The sequence below is a fragment of the Trichosurus vulpecula genome, chromosome 7, assembly GCF_011100635.1.
Source record: "Trichosurus vulpecula isolate mTriVul1 chromosome 7, mTriVul1.pri, whole genome shotgun sequence".
Classification (NCBI taxonomy): domain Eukaryota; kingdom Metazoa; phylum Chordata; class Mammalia; order Diprotodontia; family Phalangeridae; genus Trichosurus; species Trichosurus vulpecula.
The window spans coordinates 274,067,135-274,087,162 of record NC_050579.1 but is presented as its reverse complement, the minus strand read 5'-3'; the positions used below and the strand labels follow the sequence as shown (position 1 = coordinate 274,087,162).

The 20,028-nt window shown below is 37.8% G+C and overlaps 1 protein-coding gene across 1 annotated transcript in view; it reads left to right on the top strand.

The window, feature by feature from the left end:
• SLC26A8 (solute carrier family 26 member 8) overlaps positions 1 to 20,028 on the top strand; it is a 167,746-nt gene that overhangs the window by 23,939 nt on the left and 123,779 nt on the right. The window contains exons 3-8 of the mRNA XM_036768015.1: positions 1,320 to 1,436; positions 2,235 to 2,416; positions 4,769 to 4,933; positions 5,743 to 5,892; positions 14,871 to 14,953; positions 19,433 to 19,580. Of these exons, the coding sequence (XP_036623910.1) occupies positions 1,320 to 1,436; positions 2,235 to 2,416; positions 4,769 to 4,933; positions 5,743 to 5,892; positions 14,871 to 14,953; positions 19,433 to 19,580 (845 nt within the window). The remainder of the gene's footprint in view (positions 1 to 1,319; positions 1,437 to 2,234; positions 2,417 to 4,768; positions 4,934 to 5,742; positions 5,893 to 14,870; positions 14,954 to 19,432; positions 19,581 to 20,028) is intronic.

Here is a 20,028-nt window from a genome sequence, read left to right as displayed (position 1 = left end):
TTCCTAGGCAGGGCCAAAGTCCTGAGGAAGAACCCTGTGATAATCCCTAAGGAAGGCTGTGCAGACCACAGGACTCCCAAGGAAGGCCAAGTGGTAGCCCCCCCTTAATCTGTGGGGATCACAGGGCCCCTACGGGTCAGACCCTAGGAGGACCCAAGTGATGGCCCCTTAGAATGACAGTAAGATCGCAAAGCTCCCGGGTCAGGGCCAGAAGACCCAAGTGATGTGCCCTTAAGAAGGCTGTGCAGACCACAGGGTTCCCCAAGGGAATCCAGAGTGGTAGCACTCTTAACACCACAGTGGGGATCACAAGACACCCCAAGGCAAGATCCGGGAGTAAGCCCGAGATGAGCTTCCGCTGCTCATTGCTTCCCTTCATTTGACCTTAGGGAGACCCATGTGATTTGCCCATTCTTACCCAAAGAACTCAGGACCAGAGTGGGCAGAGGAAGGCATTTTATTACGCTCCTCGAGAGAACGGGTGTAGTGTTCACTGGAACACTCGCACTCCATTCCCTTCACTCCTGCTAGAGTTATGGTTAGTTTACAATCTTTATTTTTTACATAGTTTTCCTAGGTTATATAGTTTATATAGGTAGGATAATAAGGATACAGAAGCAAAAGTGAAGTTAATTAGATTTTCCTTGTCTTAGTTTAGGATTAAACTACATTCTTTTACTTTCCCAACTTTCCCTCTTTAATGTATGCAAATCAGTAGGCCTGGATTCTTGACCAAGACCAGACCCTAGATAAGCTTGGTTCAAGCAGTTTGGCGTGTCTAATTCCCCTGACTGCCTTCTCAAAAAGCATGGGCATGGGCACAAGCCTCTGACCTCTCACCTGACCGACCTTGAGGCCTGGTTTCTGCTAAAGCTGGAGTGGGGGTGGGGTGGGGAAGTGCACCTTTAGTTCTGTGGAAACAAAACTCCTCCTCCCATTTCTTACACTAGCTGTGTGACCTTGGGCAAGTCACTTAACCCCAATTCTGGGTCAAAATTTCTGATACGGTGGTAATAGAGTTATGTGCCTATTTAATATCTGCTGACCATGTGTGACTTACACTGAGTTAGCACTTTTTAGGGAAGAGAGAATGTGCCACAGTTATAGAAGGAGCTGAGAACCAAGGGGCAAATAAAAATGACAACGAATAGAATGGTTTTAGGTTTTATGAAGTGCCTGCACGCACAAACACACACAATCGCGAGGCTTCACACATATGTCACTGTTATTTTAGAATACTGTACATAGTTTCACAGAAAGTTGCTTTTAAGAAATCATCTACATTTTTTCACTTAAATAATTGCATTTGTACCTTTCAGGTTTGATACTTGCTGTGCTAATAAGGATGCTGATCCCACCCCTCAATATTTCCTATTCTTCTTTCTGTTGCTCAATGATCTATATCATTTTTGGAACATCTCATCATGTGTCTATTGGTGAGTTCAGAGACAGGGGAAAGGGAACTTTATGATATTACTGACCTAGTAAAGTATGTATAGCTGAAGAAGCCTATTGAACACTATTTCTCTCTTAAACAATGAATGACTAAGACAGGAACATATACCTACAAAGGAAAAAAAATCAAAGAGGTATATATTGCTTCTATAGATTAAATGTGCATACTTACTTCTGCTGTAACATTTTGCCTCCAGTTTTTTAATAAGCAACTTTAGAGGAAAGTTTTACATTTACTCAGATGTTTCAACTGGACTACATGGTTTTTGGTGGGAGAGGAGAGGAAGCAGAATCTGATTTGCTGTCATGATACACATAGAAATTAACAACCGTATACAGAGATATTTCCTTTCATTAATTTAGTCTTAATGGTTTATCCATGTTGGCCACAGGTTCACAAAGCTAACGTGATTTGTGTTCAGATCTTTTCACCACCCCCTTTCATTTTTATTTTCCCAAGGAACAGGTACAGTGGCTGAGATACCTATCTATCTGTCTGTCTGTCTGCCTGCCTATCACACCCACACCCACACACAGATACCACTTTGGGTTTATTGTGCCACCAGAATATGGCTCCTGGGAAACAACTATAGTATATATGAAAACAACACTTTTCCCTCACCTCTTCTACTTCTTACTCCCAATCTCGAAATTAAAACCTGTCGGCTAAGCGAAAGTCCTCCTTCAGAGTATAGGTGCCCATGCTTCTCAGCCTGCCTGTGGCTACAGATAATGGGACAAATTCATTTTGTAGCCTAACCATTCTGTTTGTCTCACAGGAAACTTCTTCCTTGTGAGTGCATTGATGGCGAATGTCCTAAATAGAATAATGTTCAATTCTGGTCACCTCCTGATGGGAACTTTTGTCAGGGGTGACTTTGAAGATCCAGCCTACTCCCTGGATTATGAGAAGGCCCTTGGTTTCATGCAAGCTGTAACCTTTCTGACTGGGATTATCCAGGTATTTGTGCTCTGTGTTCCCCTAGACCTCCTCAGGGAGAAACTAAAGAGTTAAGACTACCCTTTCCTGTAGTTTACTCCTTTTGGGCAATGTGCAGCATTTTCTGAAGCTCCAGTGATTCTTTCTGAATAGACTCACATTTCTTGGCCCTCTGAGATATATAGATGAATTGTTGCCAATTCAGCGAACATCATTTAAGCACCTACTGTATATAGAGCACTCTACTAGAATTTGGGGGATGGAAGGGAGATGGTACAAAATTGAGATATTATATGATCCCTGACCCCCTGAAGCACATATCTGAGGAAGGATATGGCGTACACACAAATAATCACAGTATATGTTAAGTGCTATGTGAAGTTTTGGGGAAAAGGCCATTACTGAGTGGAATATCAGGGAAGGTTTCTTGGAGGAGGCGGTATTTAAGCTGAGCTTTAAAATTTAGATTGAGGGTAAGGAAGGGCATTCCAGGCATAAGGAATTGAATGAACATGGACACATATGCAATGTGGGGTGTTTGTGGAGGTCAGTGAGTATCATAGTTTGGCTGGAACACAGAGCATGTAGGAAGATGCAGGATGAGATAAAATAGAAATATAGATATTGTCATTTATGAAGGGATTTTAATACCAAGTTAAAGAGTTTGAGCTTTATTTAGGAGGCAGTTGGAAGCCATTTCAATTTTTTAAGCAACAAAGTTACATGTCTAGCTCTATACAATGATAATTAGTCTGACAGTATCAATTAGTAAGAGATTGAATGTATGGGGGGGAAGATTGGTTGTAGGGCTATTGTCCAAACAGTGACAAATAAGCATACTACCCATCCTAAAATTTAGTATGACCTATATAGAAGTCTCATCCTAGTCCCATACTTTTTCAATCTTTGTAGTCAAAGAGGGGAACATATGAAATTAGAAAAGAGCACAGAGAGGCAGTCTTCTGAGAATCTATTTGTTATTCAGTTCCTGGGGAAGGCATTTTACTTGTGGTACTTGAAAGGAGCAATTTTTCACACGTATGAGAGGACCGTTATATTTTTGGCTAGGTCTTATGAAGTTAGAGGGTGGTTTTTTCTGTTGTGACAAATCCCTGATCAAAAACATTAACACCAATATTCATTTAAAAATTCAAAGCTTATTTGCTTTGTTGTCTATGGTTTCCTCATCAGAGGGTCCATCAGCCTACAGGTCCATCTAGTCGTCTAGTCGCTCCTCTGGCTGCATTCCTAGTCCTTCCCTGTTGAGAAGCAGGTCTTTTTCTCCTATGAAGCTCTCTAGCCAGGTTCTAAATGATACTATTTTATAAACAGATGCCAACTTCATCCCTTAGGAACATCTTTAATTATTTAAGTGTAAAACAATAGACTAGGCACACAGGTTTGTGCTTGTGTTATAATAGCGATCATGGCCGGAACAGCTACTCAAGTTGTGATATCTTGTGACACCAGGTGGCGCCCCAAGCCTCATACTGTAACTGCACATGTGAGCAGCTATTAACAGCCCTCAATCCTGGGGATTGAGTCCTGCATTTTTGTGAATGGGACATACTTTGTGTGTCTCCCCAACCAGCTTACTCTTTTAGTGCCTGCTCAGATTTCTGTCTAAGGATACCACTAATGTCCATCATAGTTTATGACTAGTTTGGCTCACGTTTGTTCCCCATTCTTCAGGATTCTGCTCTCTTTCTCATCCTCAGCATGACCCCCAATGACCACTTTCTCACATATGGATTAGAGTGTACTTACTGAAGAGAAATTGAAAGTGCAAAGACCAGGATTAGAATTTTGAAGCAAGGGGTGTGTAGACGGGCATCACATAAAACACAAGTATCACTGTGTGGTGTATGAATAAGAAAGCTAATTCTGTTAGGGTTACTGCTTGAGAAAAAGGAAGGAGATTCAGCTTTATGAGAAGTACAACTTCAAGGGAAATGGTTATAACAAGCTTCTAAGTCAGGACTGTAACTCTCTGTCTCTATGCGTGTCTCCCTCCTTTTCCTCCCCTTTTCTTTCTTCTCTCTCTTCTTGCGTCAGCTTTTCGCCCTCCCCACTTCTAAAATTCCTACCTGAAAGGAAGAAAATAAGTTACTCAATTTTGCCTGATGCTGTGATCAGTATTAGTTGGGAACAAGTGACAGCTTGGGAATATTGGAGCCCTTTCCTTCTGGGAAGGACATTGTAAGGACCTTCCAGGGTTAGGACTCCAGACTGTTTTGGAGAGGATCTGAATTATTGGTAACTGAATTGTTGCGATTGATTGACCCCCACGACTTCGTGGGGTAGCTCCCAGGGATTCCTGACATCATCATTCAGTTTTCTTTCATTCCCTCTTTGAATCCCAATATCTTGCAGCTGCTGGTTGGATTGCTGAGATTGGATTTTGTCACCCTGTACCTACCTGACACCCTAATTAATGCCTACTTGGCAGCCACTGCACTGCATGTCATGATGTCCCAAATGTGCTTCATCTTTGGGATTATGATTCGTTTCCACTGTGGTGCTATTGCCTTCTTTTATGTAAGTAGTTATAAACCTGGCTCAGAGGTAGCTGCTCCTCCAGAAAGGAGTGGAAATAGTTTGGTCATGAACTCCTCCTTTCTAGAAGTAGATAGAACTGAGAAGACCCAGACCATACCAACTATATACACTCAGTTTCTTTTTATTGGCTCTCAAAAGGTCTCAACTTCTAGATTTGGGTTCTTAGTTAATTGCGGTAGGACCAACCTACTATTTGAAGTAAATCTCTCCAGTCTAGTGTCTCACTATAGCATGCCTCATGTTGAAACTTAAGATAAGAAAAAGCCTCTAAGGTTCCTTTCTCTTGTCCTTACATAATATAACATACCTAAATTAACAATCTGTTCAAGATCAAGAAGCATATATTTGAGGCTCTGCCCAAACTTTTAATATTTTTGTTTTAAATTTTATTTTAAATTTATATTGTGCCTTTCCTCTGGAGAAATCAGTTTGAAAAGGGAAGAACTAAGCCTTCATGAATGCTAGAAGTGTGTAGGGGCCAGACTAGACAATTATATGGACCAGATCATTGAAGAAATAATAGCATGAACTGATAAATAGAGTCCTGGTACTTTCTTAAATTTGTACCAAAATAAGCAAAGCAAAATCAGTGCAGAGAAGGATCCCTTTTCTCACTTGAGAAGGATACTTCTGCTTTTGTCTTTAAAATGTTTTCTTGTTTTTTTCTCTCTCTCTGCTAGTCTCATATCTCCAGAACTTTTGTAGCTTCAGGTGGTATAGTTAGGACACATACTACAAAGAAGACTATTATGTCCTCACTCAAACTCTCTGATTGTGTTTCTTTCCAGAATCTAATTAACTACTGTATAGCTCTCCCAAGAGCCAATTCCACCAGCATTCTGCTGTTTCTGATTTGTATGGTGGCTTTGAGAGTCAACAAATGTATCAAGATCTCTTTCAAACGATATCCCATTGAATTTCCCATGGAATTCTTACTGGTAGGTGCTGTCCTATGTTAGTAACTCAGATGATCACGTAGAGTTGCCTATTACTTGATGCTACTTTAGACCAAAAGCCCTGATTTCCTTTCCAGTGACTCCTGGGAAATAACCTTTCTCATTGGCCTGCTGGTCCCTAGGGTTATTGTACTGCTGGTTGCTCTGTCAGTGAACAGCTCTGGGGAAATGAGCAAAAAAAAGTCATTAAATAAAGAAAGGGAGTGCAGAGCCAAGATGACAGAATAAGGCAGAAACGGGCCTGAATTCTTCCAACTTCACCTCTAAACAACCATAAAGTGCTGCCTAAAAATGAATTCTGGAGTCTGGAGTGGACACGATGCAACAATTGTCCGGCCCAAGACAACCTAAAAAATCAACAGGAAAGGTCTGTCTCATTCAGGTAAAAAGGGGTACAGTCCAGTGTAGGCAGCGTCTAGGCCAGCTAGCAGTAGGCTGTGCCCCAGTAAGTCAGCAGTGAGGCTGTGGTGCAGCAGGCCAGTGGCCAGGCCCCAGGTCCCTAGGGCAAGAAGCTTAGGATAGTGCCCTTTCTACCCCAGGAGCAGAGTCCAACTTTAAAAATTGCAAAATAGGCTGTAAAATGAGAAAAAAAGACAACAGAAAGTTACTATGGTGACAGGGAAGATCAAAATACAAATTCAGAAGAGGACAAAGAGGACAACAGTGTCAAAATGCCTACATGTGAAGCTTCAAAGAAAAATGTGAATTGGTCTCAGGCCCCAAAAGAACTCCTGGAAGAGCTCGAAAAGGATTTTAAAAATCAAATAAGAGATGTAGAAGGAAAATTGGGAAAAGAAATTAGAGTAATGTAAGAGAATCATGAAAAAAGAGTCAACAGTTTGGTAAAGGAAACACAAAAAATGGAAAAAAGATAAAAATCCACTGAAGAAAACAACTCCTTAAAAAAGCAGAATTGGCCAAATGGAAAATGAAATCTAATGACCCTATGAGATATCAAGAATCAATCAAAATCAAAAGAATGAAAAAATAAAAGAAAATGTGAAATATCTCATTGGCAAAACAACTGACCTGGAAAATAGATCCAAGAGAGATAATTTAAGAATTATTGGAATACCTGAAAGACATGATCAAAAAGAGCTTGGACATAATATTTGAAGAAATTATCAAGGAAAACTGCCCTGATATCCTAGAACCAGAGGATAAAATAGAAATTGAAAGAATCCATTAATCATCTCCTGAAAGAGATCCCAAAATGAAAAATCCCAGGAATATCTTAGCCAAATCCCATAACTCCCAGGTCAAGGAGAAAATGCTGCAAATAGCCAGAAAGAAACAATTCAAATATTGAGGACCCATAAAAATCAAGATTACTTAGAATTTAGCAGCTTTACATTAAAGAGCCAGAGGGATTGAAATAGAATATTCTGGATTACAACCAAGAATCACCTACCCAGTGAAACTGAGCATAATCCTTCAGGGGAAAATGGACATTCAGTGAAAGAACTTTCAAGCATTCCTGATTAAAAGTCCAGAGCTAAATAGAAAGTTTGATTTTCAAATACAAGACTCAAGAGAAGCATAAATAGGTAAGCAGGAAAGAGAAAATATAAGGGATTCAGTAAGGTTAAAGTTTACATCCCTACATGGGAAGATGATATTCGTAGCTCTCAACAATTTTATCCCTATTAGGGCAGTAGGAAGGAGTAAACATGGACAGAGGGTGTGGGTATAGGTTGACTTTGATGGGATAATTAAAAAAAAATTAAGGGGTGATAAGGAGGATTGCACTGGGAGAAGAGAGAAGGGATAGGCAGAATGGTATAAATATCTCACATGAAGAGGTATAAAAGACAGGGGACTGGGGGGAATCATCTGAACTTTATTATCATTGGAATTAGCTCAAAGAGGGAATAACATACACACTCAGTTGCATATAGAACAGTATCTTACCCTGTATGGAAGTAGGAGAAGAGAGGGATATAAAAAGTGGAGAAGACTGTTAGAAAGGAGGGTAGATGGGGGGAGGCAGTGGTTAGAAGCAGAACACTATTGTGGAATGGCAAGGTGAAAGGGGAGGGAGGAGAGGGGGGGATAAACAGGAAAAATAGGGAGGGAAATATGCAGCTAGTAATAACTGCGAATGTGAATGGGATGAACTTGCCCATAAAACAGAAGCAGATAACAAAGTGTATTAAAAATGAGAATCCTACAATATGTTGTTTACAAGAAACACATTTGAAGTAGAAGTACACACACAGAGTAAGGGTAAGGGGCTGGAGCAGAATGTATTATGTTTCAGCTGAAGTTAAAAAAAGAAGCAGGGGTAGGAATCATGATCTGAGACAAAACAAAAGCAAAAATAGATTGAATTAAAAGAGATAAGAAACAAAACCACATCTTGCTAAAAGGTACCATATACATTGAAGTAATATCAATACTAAACATATATGCATCAAATGGTATTGCATCCATATTGTTAAAAAGAGAAGTTGAGTTAAAGGAGGAAATAGGCAGTAAAACTGTACTAGTGGGAAACTTCAACTTTCCCCTCTCACTAGATAAATCTAACAAAAAACTAAGCAAGAAAGAAGTTAAGGAGGTACATAGAATTTTAGAAAGGTTATATATTATAGACCTCCAGAGAAAATGGCATGGAAATAGAAAGGAATATACCTTTTTCTCAGCAGTCCATGGCATCTACACAACAATTGACTGTGTATTGGGCATAAAAACTTCACAATCAAATGCAGAAATATTAAATTTATCCTTTTAAGATTATAATGCAATAAAAATTACATTCAATAAAGGGCAATAGAAAGTAGATTAAAAAAAACCTCACTGGAAACTAAACTCATCCTAAAGAAAAAGTGGGTCAAAGAACAAATCATAGAAACAACCAGTAATTTCATTAAACAGAATAACAACAAGGCAACATATAAAAATGTGTGGCATGCAGCCGTAGTTAGGGAATTTTTTTTTATCTCTAAAGGCTTGCATCAGTAAAACAGAGAAAGAGCAGATCAAAGAATTCAGTATGCAACTAGAAAAACTAGAAAAAGAACAAATTAAAAATCCCCAATTAAACACCAAATTAGAAATCCTGAAAATCAAAGGACAGATTAATAAAATTGAAAGTTAAAAAACCATTGAACTAATAAATAAAACTAGAAAATAGTTTTATGAAAAAACAATAAAATGGGTAAACCATTGGTTAATTTGATTTTTAAAAAGAAAACCAAATTACCAGTGTCAAAAATGAAAATGATGAATTTACCACCAATGAAAAGGAAATTAATTATCAGGAGCTATTTTGCCCAATTATATGCCAATAAATCTGACAACCTAAATAAAACAGATGAATATTTACAAAAATATAAATTGCCCAGAATAAAAAAAGAAATAGAATACTTGAAAAACCCAGTCTTTAAAAAGAAATTGAACGAACTGTCAATGGACCCCCAAAGAAAAAATACCCAGGGCCAGATGGATTCACAAGTGAATTCTACCAAACATTTAAAGAACAATTAATTCCAATACTATATAAAGTTTTTGGGAAGATAGATGAAGAAAAAGTCCTACCAAATTCCTTTTCCAACACAAATATAGTGCTGACACCTAAACCAGAAAGAGCAAAAACAGAGAAAGAAAACTATAGAGCACTTTTCCTAATAATAGTGATGCAAAAGTTTTAAATAAAATACGAGCAAGGAGATTACAGTAATAAATCACAAGGATCACATGCTATGAAAAGATGTGATTTATACCAGGAATGCAGGGCTGGTTCAATATTAGGAAAACTATCAGCATAATTGACCATATCAATTACAAAGCCAACAGAAATCATGTGATTATTTCAATAAATGTAGAAAAAGCTTTTTACAAAATGCAGCACTCATTCCTGTTAAAAACACTAGAGAGCATAGGAATAAATGGAGCTTTTCTTAAAGGGATATGTAGTGTCTGTCAAAAACCATTAGCAAGCATTATATGTGGATAAGCTAGAAGCCTTGCCAGTAAGATCAGGAGTGATGCAAGAATGCCCATTCTGTTATTCAGTATAATACTAGAAGTGTTAGTTATAGCAATAAGAGAAGAAAAAGAAACTGAGGGAATTGGAATAGGCAATGAGGAAACAACTATCACTCTTTGTAAATGATATGATGGTATATTTAGAGAATCAACTAAAAAATTAGTTGAAATAATAACAGCTTTAGCAAAGTTGTAGAGTATAAAATAAGCCTACCTAAATCATTAGCATTTCTATATGTTACCAATAAAGTCCAGCAACAAGAGACAGATAAATTCCATTTAAAATAACTGTAGGCAATACAAAATACTTGGGAGTCTACCTGCCAAGACAAACTCTGGAACGATATAAACACAAGTACAAAACAATTTTTACACAAAGTCAGATCTAAACAATTGGAAAAAAATCAATTGCTCATGGGTAGGCTGAGTCAACATAACAAAAATGATAATTCTACCTAAATTAATTTACTTATTCAGTGCTGTACCAATCAGACTACCAAAAATTATTTTACAAGTCTAGAAAAAAATAATAACAAAATTCATCTGGAAGAACAAAAGGTCAAGAATATCAAGGGAATCAATGAAAAAAAAAACGGGAAGGAAAGTGGCCTACCTGTACCAGATTTCAAATTGTATTACAAAGTGGTAACCATCAAAACAGTCTCTGGCTAAGAAATAGAGTGGTAGATCAGTGGAATAGATTAGGTACACAAGACATAGTAATAAATGACCGTAGTAATCTAGTGTTTGATAAATCTGAAGACCCAAGCTTTTGAGGCAAGAATTCACTATTTGAAAAAAACTGCTGGGAAAATTGGAAAACAGAATGGCAAAAACTAGGATTAGACCAACATCTCACACTGTACACCAAGATAAATTCAAAATGGGTAGATGATTTAGACATAAAGGGTGATACCATAAGCAAATTAAAAAGGCAAGGAATAGTTTTCCTGTCAGATCTATGGAAAAGGGAAGAATTTATGACAAAACAAGAGATAGAGAACATTATGAAATGCAAAATGGATAATTGTGATTAAAAAGGTTTTGCACAAACCAAACTAATGCAACCAAAAATAGAAGGAAAGCAGAAAACTGGGAAACAATTTTTATAGCAATTATCTCTGATAAATATTATTTCTCAAATATATAGAGAACTGAGTTAGATTTATGACAATATAAGTCATTCCCCAAATGGTAAATGGTCAAGTAATATGAACAGGCAGTTTTCAGATGAAGAAATCAAAGCTATCTATAGTCTTATGAAAAATGCTCTAAATCATTACTGATAAGAGACATGCAAATTAAAATAATTCACACATATCAGATTGGCTAATATGACAGAAAAGGAAAATTATAATTGTTGGAGGAGATATGGGGAAATTCGGACACTGACGCACTGTTGGTGGAGTCATGAACTGATCCAGCCATTCTGGAGAGCAAAATAGAACTATGCCCAAAGGGCTATAAAACTGTGTAGACCCTTTGATCCAGCAATACCACTACTAGATCTATATCCTAAAGAGATATATAAAAAAAGGAAATGGACCCATATGTACAAAAATATTTATAGCAGCTCTTTTTGTGGTGGCAAAGAATTGGAAACTGAGGGGATGCTGTCAATTGGGGAATGGCTGAACAAGTTGTGGTATAAGATTGTAATGGAATACTATTGTGCTATAAGAAACGATGAGCAGGACAATTTCAGAAAAACCTGGAAAGACTTAAATGAACTGGTACAGAATGAAGTGAGTAGAACCAGGAGAACATTGTACACAATAAAAGCAATATTGTACAATGAAGAATTGTGAATGACTTAGCTCTTCTCAGCAATACAATGATCCAAGACAATTCCAAAGAACTTATGATGAAAAATGCTATACACATTCAGAGAAAGGACTGATGAAGTCTGAATGCAGGTCAAAGCATACTATTTTTCACTTTTTTAAAATTTATTTTTCATTTTTAGTTTACAACACTTAGTTCCACAAGTCTTTGAGTTCCAAATTTTCTCCCCTTCCTTTTCCTTCCCCCCCAAGATGGCATGTAATCTGATATAGGTTCTACATATACCTTCACATTAAACTTATTTACACAATAGTCAAGTTGTAAAGAAGAATTATAACCAATGGAATGAACCATGAGAAAAGATGAAACCAGAAAAGAAGAAAAAAAAAGAGAGAGCAAATAGTTTGCCTCACTCTTCATTCAGACTCCATAATTCTTTCTCTGGATGTGGATAGCCTTTTCCATCATGAATCCTTTGGAGCTGTCCTAGAACCTTGTATTGCTGAGAAGAGCCAAGTCTATCAAAGTTAGTCATCACAGAAGCAATATGACTGTGGTTGTATACAATGTTCTCCTGGTTCTGCTCCCCTCACTCAGCATCATATCATGTAGGTCTTTCCAGGTTATTATGAAGTCCCCCATCTCTCATAGCACAATAGTATCCTATTACATTCATATACTACAACTTGTTTAGCCATTCCCCAATTGATGGGCATCCTCTTGATTTCCAATTCTTTGCTACCACAAAAAGAGCCGCTAAAAATATTTTTGTCCATATGGGGTCCCTTTCCCACTTGTGTGATCTCTTTGGCATACAGCCCGAGAAGTGGCATTGCTGGGTCAAAGGGTATGCACATTTTTATAGCCCTTTGAGCATAGTTCCAAATTGCTCTCCAGAATGGCTGGATCAGTTCACAACTCCTATTTTTCACTTTTTTGAGCATATTTTTTATTCATTTATTTTTTCATCTGTGTCTTCTTTCAGAATATAACTAACATGGTAATGTTTTGCATGATTGCACATGTATAACCTATACCAAACTGCTTTTCACCTCAGGGACAGCATTGGGGGTGGAGAGGGAGGAAGAAAATTTGGAACTCAAAATTTAAAAAAAATTAAATTGTCTTTTCATGTTCTTGGGAAAAATAAAATATTATTTAAAAAGAAGAAGAAAAACTCAAAGGAGGCTAAAAAGGAAACAGAAAAATGCACAGTGATAAACTTTAGATACTGTTTATAATAATACCTTACCTTTGTATAGTATAGTACCTTTAACTCAGTCAAGTGAGTTCTCATTTGTTACCTCATTTGGTCCTTGTAATACCCTGTAAAGTAAATAAGAAGGTAATATTATCACTGTTTTATAGATCAGGAAATTGAGGCCGGGCGAGGTCCAGCAGCTTGCCTAAGTTTACGTAGTCTTCAAGTGGCAAAGCCTTCTGACTACCTGCCCTATTCTTTTTCCATGTGTTTTTCAGTCTGTCTCCTCAGGAGATGCAGATGTGATTCTTGGCAAATAAACTGATAGGCTTGGAGTTATTTTAATGTTGTTTTTTCTATGTAAATCACCCTGAGGGCTGACCCAAACATTCAGGAGCTCAGAAATCATTTTATGTTTCTCCATGTATTTGGGTATGATGAAGGCAAGTACAAAGAATTCAATTCAGTCCAACAAACATTTATTATATGCCTACTATGTGCAGGGCGCTGTACTAGACAGCTAGGAAAATATAAAGATAAATGAGACACTGTTCCTACAGTCATGTAGGGACCCTTCTAAATAATACATACATACTTTTCTTCTCATTTAATAAGACTGGCTCTGTTTTTGTCTTTTAAGAATATTTTTATTTCATTTTCAGAGAGCTCATTTACGCTGTCTGCTAGTTACACAGCTATAGAATTGTGTTTAGGTCCAGTACAGTTATAATATAAAAGAAAGCATGGGAAATATATAAGAGATATACAGTTACATGTGAAGACCAAGAAGGAAAAATCATTTCTAACTGGAAAAATAGGCAAAGGCTTGATAGAGGAAGCTGAGCTGGATTTTAAAAGAAAGGTAGAATTTCAGTAGGCTGAATTGGGTGGAGGTTGTTCAATTATGGAGAATGGCAGGTATTAGTGTTCCAAATTTTAACCACTAAAACTGATGTCTTGTTTCTGCTGAATTGTTCTCTGAGATGCATCCAGAAATAAAGCCTGAAGGTAGCACATTATAATAATCAGTAAATTATTGAGGCAGTATCTGGGGACCACTGAGAATCACTCCAAGATGTTGTTAGCCCTTTGACAAATCCCATTTAACAAAGCTCAGAATTCTGCTCACTCTGATCAAGAAGTGGTCCAGAGCTACTCATAAAATTTGATCCATAGACTTTTTTAGGGTCCTCTGCTTGGTTGCACTGTCATCATTAGAGCATCAATCCCTGGTATGCCACAAACAGCTCTGATCTTACTCAGATTTGCATTTAATTTATGGAGCTAGTGCTAGGAAAAAGGCCCATGGGTGAGGAAGTAAGCAAGTATTTCATGCGTACTACAGAATTTAAATACTGATTTCTTCTTTCTGTAGTTGTACTTTAATGAAAGGTCTTTAAGTAAGCTGGAACGAGTATTAGGCTGCCCATTTCTTTTCCTGTTAGCTAGTTTCTGGAAGAAAGGATTGGTGTTTCTAGAGAGAAATAAAGAAGAAAAACAGTTAATTCAGTTGGCTGAAAACTTTCTAGACTATGAAAGATTAATCGTGATTGTGATTTTTCACAGTATCAGCAGCTATGAAAAACCTTGTTTGTGCTGAGGCCATGTGCTAAAGTGCCCTTCCAAGTCCACAAGCCGTAAGAATTCGAGTCAGCAGCTCTTCAGACCTCTGCAGTTGTCTGAGTTTGGGGGGCTGGGAGAGAAAAAAGTGTGAAGCCGTTTATTGTTCCTGTTCACCAAATGGACAAAGTCCATAAAGGCGGCCCTTTTTCATTCTGGCCCTGATGCTGAAGAGTTCAGGGAAGGCAGGGTAGGGTCTTTGATTTTTAACTGAGTTTCTTGCTCTACACGGCCCTTTATCTTACTGCTGACCCTTTACATTGCCTGTGTTCATTCTGCCAGAGCTTTCAGGCCCTTCTCTTGCTGTAAGCAAAGCACAGGCCTAAAATGATTATGCTTGCTATTTCTTTTTTCTTAAATTCAGATTGTCTCCTTCACTATTATCGCAAACAAGATCCGCATGAACACTGAAAGCAGCAAGCACATTGTTGATATGATCCCTTATAGGTGAGTAATTTCCTGTTGTCAGGACCGCTCGTCCAACTGGCAATTTCAGGTAATGGTAGAGTTAGAAGTATTGGCTTAGATTAACATCAGCACTTTCATTCTCCTGGAAAAAATAGCAGGACAGAATATATGACAGAGTTGTACCCCAATATGAGCCAATTGACAAGCATTGATTAAGTACCTGCTTTGTGTCAGGCGCTCTCCCAAGAGCTAGGGATACAAATACAAAGAACGAAACAATCTCTACTCTGAAGAAGCTTATGTTCTCACTTCCCTGAGCAAGATATGTATCTGTTTCTTGTAAAAAAAATGATCTATGAACTTAGTGGTGTCAACATCTTAGACCTAAAAAAGGTTCCAGGGTAGGTAACTGGCGCCTTTTCTCCTTCACAAAGCAAGAACAGCGCAAGGCACACAGTTAAAGTCTCTTTCCATTCCATCCATCCTCCATTCAGCTGTCAAGGTGATCCTCCTTAAATTCAGATCTGACTGTATCGTGCCCTGTTTGATAAATTCTAATGGCTTCATCTAAATTTCTCTGTTTGGTTTTTAAAGCCCTTTGCAACTGGCCCCATCCTGTCCCTTGTTGCACTTGTTTGCTCTCAGCATCATCTAATCCAACAGCACAGGTCTCCTTACTCTTCCTTCCCCTTGACACTCCATGCCTTTGGCTGTCCCTCATTCCTGAAGCGCTGTTGCCCCTCATATCTGCATCCTGACTCTCCTGACTTCCTGCAAGATCCCCCCCTCCCCCCCCACATACTCTAATTCTACCCTTAATAGATAGGGACTAGCAAAGTCTCTCCATGCCCCTGTCTTCTTCTCAAATGTTACACTTGGAAAGGTGTATTTCAAAAGGAGCACATGGTGGATGAAATGCAGGAACAAAGTCTTGATCAGCTATGTATTGGATTATCATTTTCTCATTAATGCAAGGAAGCTCACATTTATTGAGTACTATCACTGGACAGCCTTTTATGACTTCATTTAAATGAAGGAATCAAAAAAGAAAGTACAGAAGATGATTCTATGATTGCTACAGTGAGTACGGCTACTTACTCATTTATAAGACATTTTTACCTACATCATTTCATTCAAACATCACATCAACCTGTGTGTGAGAAAAGGCTATGTGATGCAGTGAAAAGAGCACTGGATATGGAATCAGAAAGTCTGCATTTGAATACCAGTTCTGTGCCAGTATCCTTTATGAGCTTTTACAAGTCACTTAGCTTCTTGGAGCCTCAGTTTCTTTATCTGTAAAATGAGAGAGTTAGGCTAGGTGATCTCTTGGGAAGGGATATGATAAATGTCGTTATATATTTGCATGACTGTTTTGTGTTGTTTTTGTTGTTTATATGATTAATTATCTTGTTTCCCTAATGTTGAATTGTTGTTGCATTCCTGGTATAGATACAAGTTGGATATAGGGAATAATTTTTTGTATATATTGATATAGCCTTGTTGCTAATATTTTATTTAAAATTTTTGTATTGAATGAATTTGTATTGAATTTTGTAATGAATTTTGATTCATTAATAAAATTGCTCCCTGGTTCTCTTTCTCTGCTTTCTCCCTCCCCGGTTTGGGCATCAGAACCATATTTGTCTCTTTTTAAAAAGAATTTTGTGAAGTGCCTTCTTTCTCCATTACTGAGAATAATTTTTTATCACTTAGATTCTGATTTCTCTTTAAACATTTGATAACATTCATTTATAAGTCCCTCTAAAGCAACCCCCCCACCCCCGTGGTTCATTTTTTTCTGGGTATTTAATAATGAATTTATTAATTATGGCTAGCAAATAATTAATGAAAGGAGGTGGGCCGCACTCTCAGAAACCAAAAACCAGTGGTTCATTTGTGGTATGTTCAATCTTTCTTTGATTGGCTTGTTTAAAATCTTTATTTCTCATTTTGTTAATTTGGATATTTTATATTTTTGCAGATAATTATCCAAATCAAGCAGTTCAGTATCTTAATTGAGTAGATGAGAAAACTCCTTCCCAGAAAGTTGATGTGAAGTGTTCAGTTGGTTCAGCGTATTAGAATGTTTGGGTGGCAGAATTTCTCACATTTTGCAAGTGCTTGTCTCAGTCACCTCCTTGCTGCTACTTGAGTATTGAGGGTATTGAGGCTTGTCTCCGGAGCTTAGCCTTTAGGACTTTCTCTTAAATGTATTCATCTAAGGTATGCTGTAGGAGAAAATTATTTCTTTTACCTCTTTTCTCCCCATCTGCATTATTTGCCAAGTTCATTGTTTTTGCAGTCAAGGTCAAAATAAATCCTTCAGTTGTGGTGGTCTCCATTCCCAGCCAGTCAAGAACACTATACTCTGACCCATTTGTACTTTGTAAAAAGGATGTGTCTTTCAGACTCTAAGGAGCTCATTTGAATGTGAAAGGACTAGGAAACTCAGCTGGGGGTTGGCAGAGATAAAGAACTTGCCCCTTCCCCCACCATCAACAATGACGTATTACAGTAGAAGCACATGTCTATAGGAGACGTGCACTTACCATACAACCTGAGAAAGGAAGCCAAAGACATGTATTCCTGAACCCACACCTATGAAGTCAAATGCAGAGTCCAGCTACAGAGTTGAGTCAAGTTATCAAGGAGTTGAGAGTCCAGTTCCTGGACCTGGGACTCTGTTCAGAAAGATGATAGGCACAGAGCCAAGATTCCTTCTGGTCCTAGGGTATAGGTTCTGATCCTTTCCAAAAGTGAACAACAGTACTCTAGGCCAGAATTTCTGCTGAGCCCAGAAAAAGAGATCGTGGGAGCCACACCTGAGCATTAAAGCCACATACCCAGTCCAGGAATAGGCCCAGGAGGCCCAGTGGAACAATTCACTCAGTAGAGATGCTAAGCCCCTCAAGGAGCAGCAAGAGGACTATCCAAGAAGACATCAGGAATGCTGCATTGTTGGAAGTATAATTGACTCCTCTTTTCACATGTATACCATGGTCGTATTATTGTTTGTACCTCTCTGTGAATTCTTTCCACTGATTCTGGGTATATTTGTGCCTTTGGTTTATGGGGGAGATGTTTTATTTCTTATTATGCCTTTTCAGTAAAAATGTCTTTGCTTTGAGATGATTGTATCTTCTGGTTAACTAAAGAAAGGTCAGTATATTGGTTGGAGCTTGTGAACTTTAGTTTTAGGAGTGTGGACCAACAGAATACCTTGAATCTGAGATAGTAATCTTCTGGGGAACCAACCTACAAGTACATACTGGGAAGTCCTTCAGAAGAATGCTATATACAATATAGTCTACTTTATTAAAATTGGATTTTTTTCCATGTCTTAGAAGTACAACTGCTTTATAAAATTAGATATACTTGAACTTGCTGAAGGTGTAGGAAAAAAATCAGGAGCGTAAATATCCAGGCATTTTCATTTTTTAATGAAACAATATTTATTTTCAAGATACTTAAAAGATTTACTTCTATTAGCAGTTTACAGAAATAAAAACACTAACAAATTAGACTTAAAGACTTACTCTAAGTTTGAACCTTGGGAACAATATCCTATTATTAAAAACAATCATTTAGGATCTAGTAGCCTACCTGCAAAATTCCACACATGGAATTACCATTGTCTTCTGAGGCACAGTTCATCTATTTGCTGCTCAAAAATGCTTCTAGAGACCCTCCCATCTAGCTTTGGAAACTTGATGATAATTATAGTTAAGATCAACTGTGTATTTATAAAATACCCTTCACTGAAAATGACAGAGCTTGGACAATGTAGGAATTTCTTTTGCCTAGCTATGCATATCTGTTAGAAGGGTTTTCTTTTTCTTTTTCTCCAGTGGAAGAGAGAAGTATGGAGAGGTCAGAGGGAGACAAAATAAATGCTTGTTAATTGAAACAAAATTTTAAATTAAATAAATTTAATCATGCCCCAGGGAATATTAACACTATGTTTGTGGCATTTCATTTTACGTATAACTATTCTCATATTAGCTTCACTAAATCGTTGTAGAGATTGTTATCCCAAATTTATAAAAACCTCAGAGAAAAAATAAGCTACTTTCTCTAGAGTGAGAGGAAAAGCTGAAACTATACTTTGGATTTTTCATTTCCATCTTTATACCATCCTTCTCCTAGATCAAACTATTAGGTTGCTCAAAGAGCAATGATGAATATCAAGCAGAGAGTTGGAGATGGGCATTTACATAGTCTCCTTTCCATGTCTTCACCAACACAACTGTAGACCTAGTTTTTAACTTGGTGGTATAACTAGAATAAGGGTTGGTTTGTTTTCAGAATTCTCACATCTGAATAGTACATGTCAGGTCCTTAAAACATTTTACATATAGCATTGGGTACTGAGTGTTTGGTGACCCAAAGTTATAGATAGGGCATCTCAGGCATGAGGAGGTAGAAACTGACTTGCCTTCAAGGTCATCTATTATCCTCTGGTGAAACTATGTTTGGGACACAAGTTTCTTATCTTCCAATTCCTTTCTTTTGCAGTTTCCTGTATCCTGAACCAGCTGAGTTTGGGCGCTTGCACCTCGTTGTTTGTCATGCCCTCTCCTTGTCCATGGTGAGCTACATTTTGCTTGTCTTCATAGGCAAGAAGATTGCTTCCTTGCATAACTACAGTATCAATCCTAACCAGGTGAGAGCACAGACCCATCTCTACCAATGCTCGGCTCATAAATCCTTGGCTTCTTTACTGATCTCTTTGCCATTCAGAAAACCTGACTGTTTTCTTTAGGAGAATATGCTTAGCTAATAATTCACTTCTGGATCCCTAATGCCTAGGGGACATTTGTCTCTGCTGCCTACGGAGTCAATATGAGTTGTTTGGTAGTATTTAACAAAAAATACCTTAATGTTATCACTAAAGCATTTTTGAAGGGCAAGGAACGACTTATTATGAAGTTACTTGGGTATTATCAGTGTGGCCTCAAAAGCCAGAAGGTATGTTTATAGTGTATAAAACAGGGCTTCTTTGTCCCCCTCAGTCTTTAGAAGATAGATAATGCCCTTCTAAACAAGAGTGAAAAGTTTGCCTTGTATATCCAAAGCTGGTCAGGGTTTGGACTAAAATCTTCACAATTGCT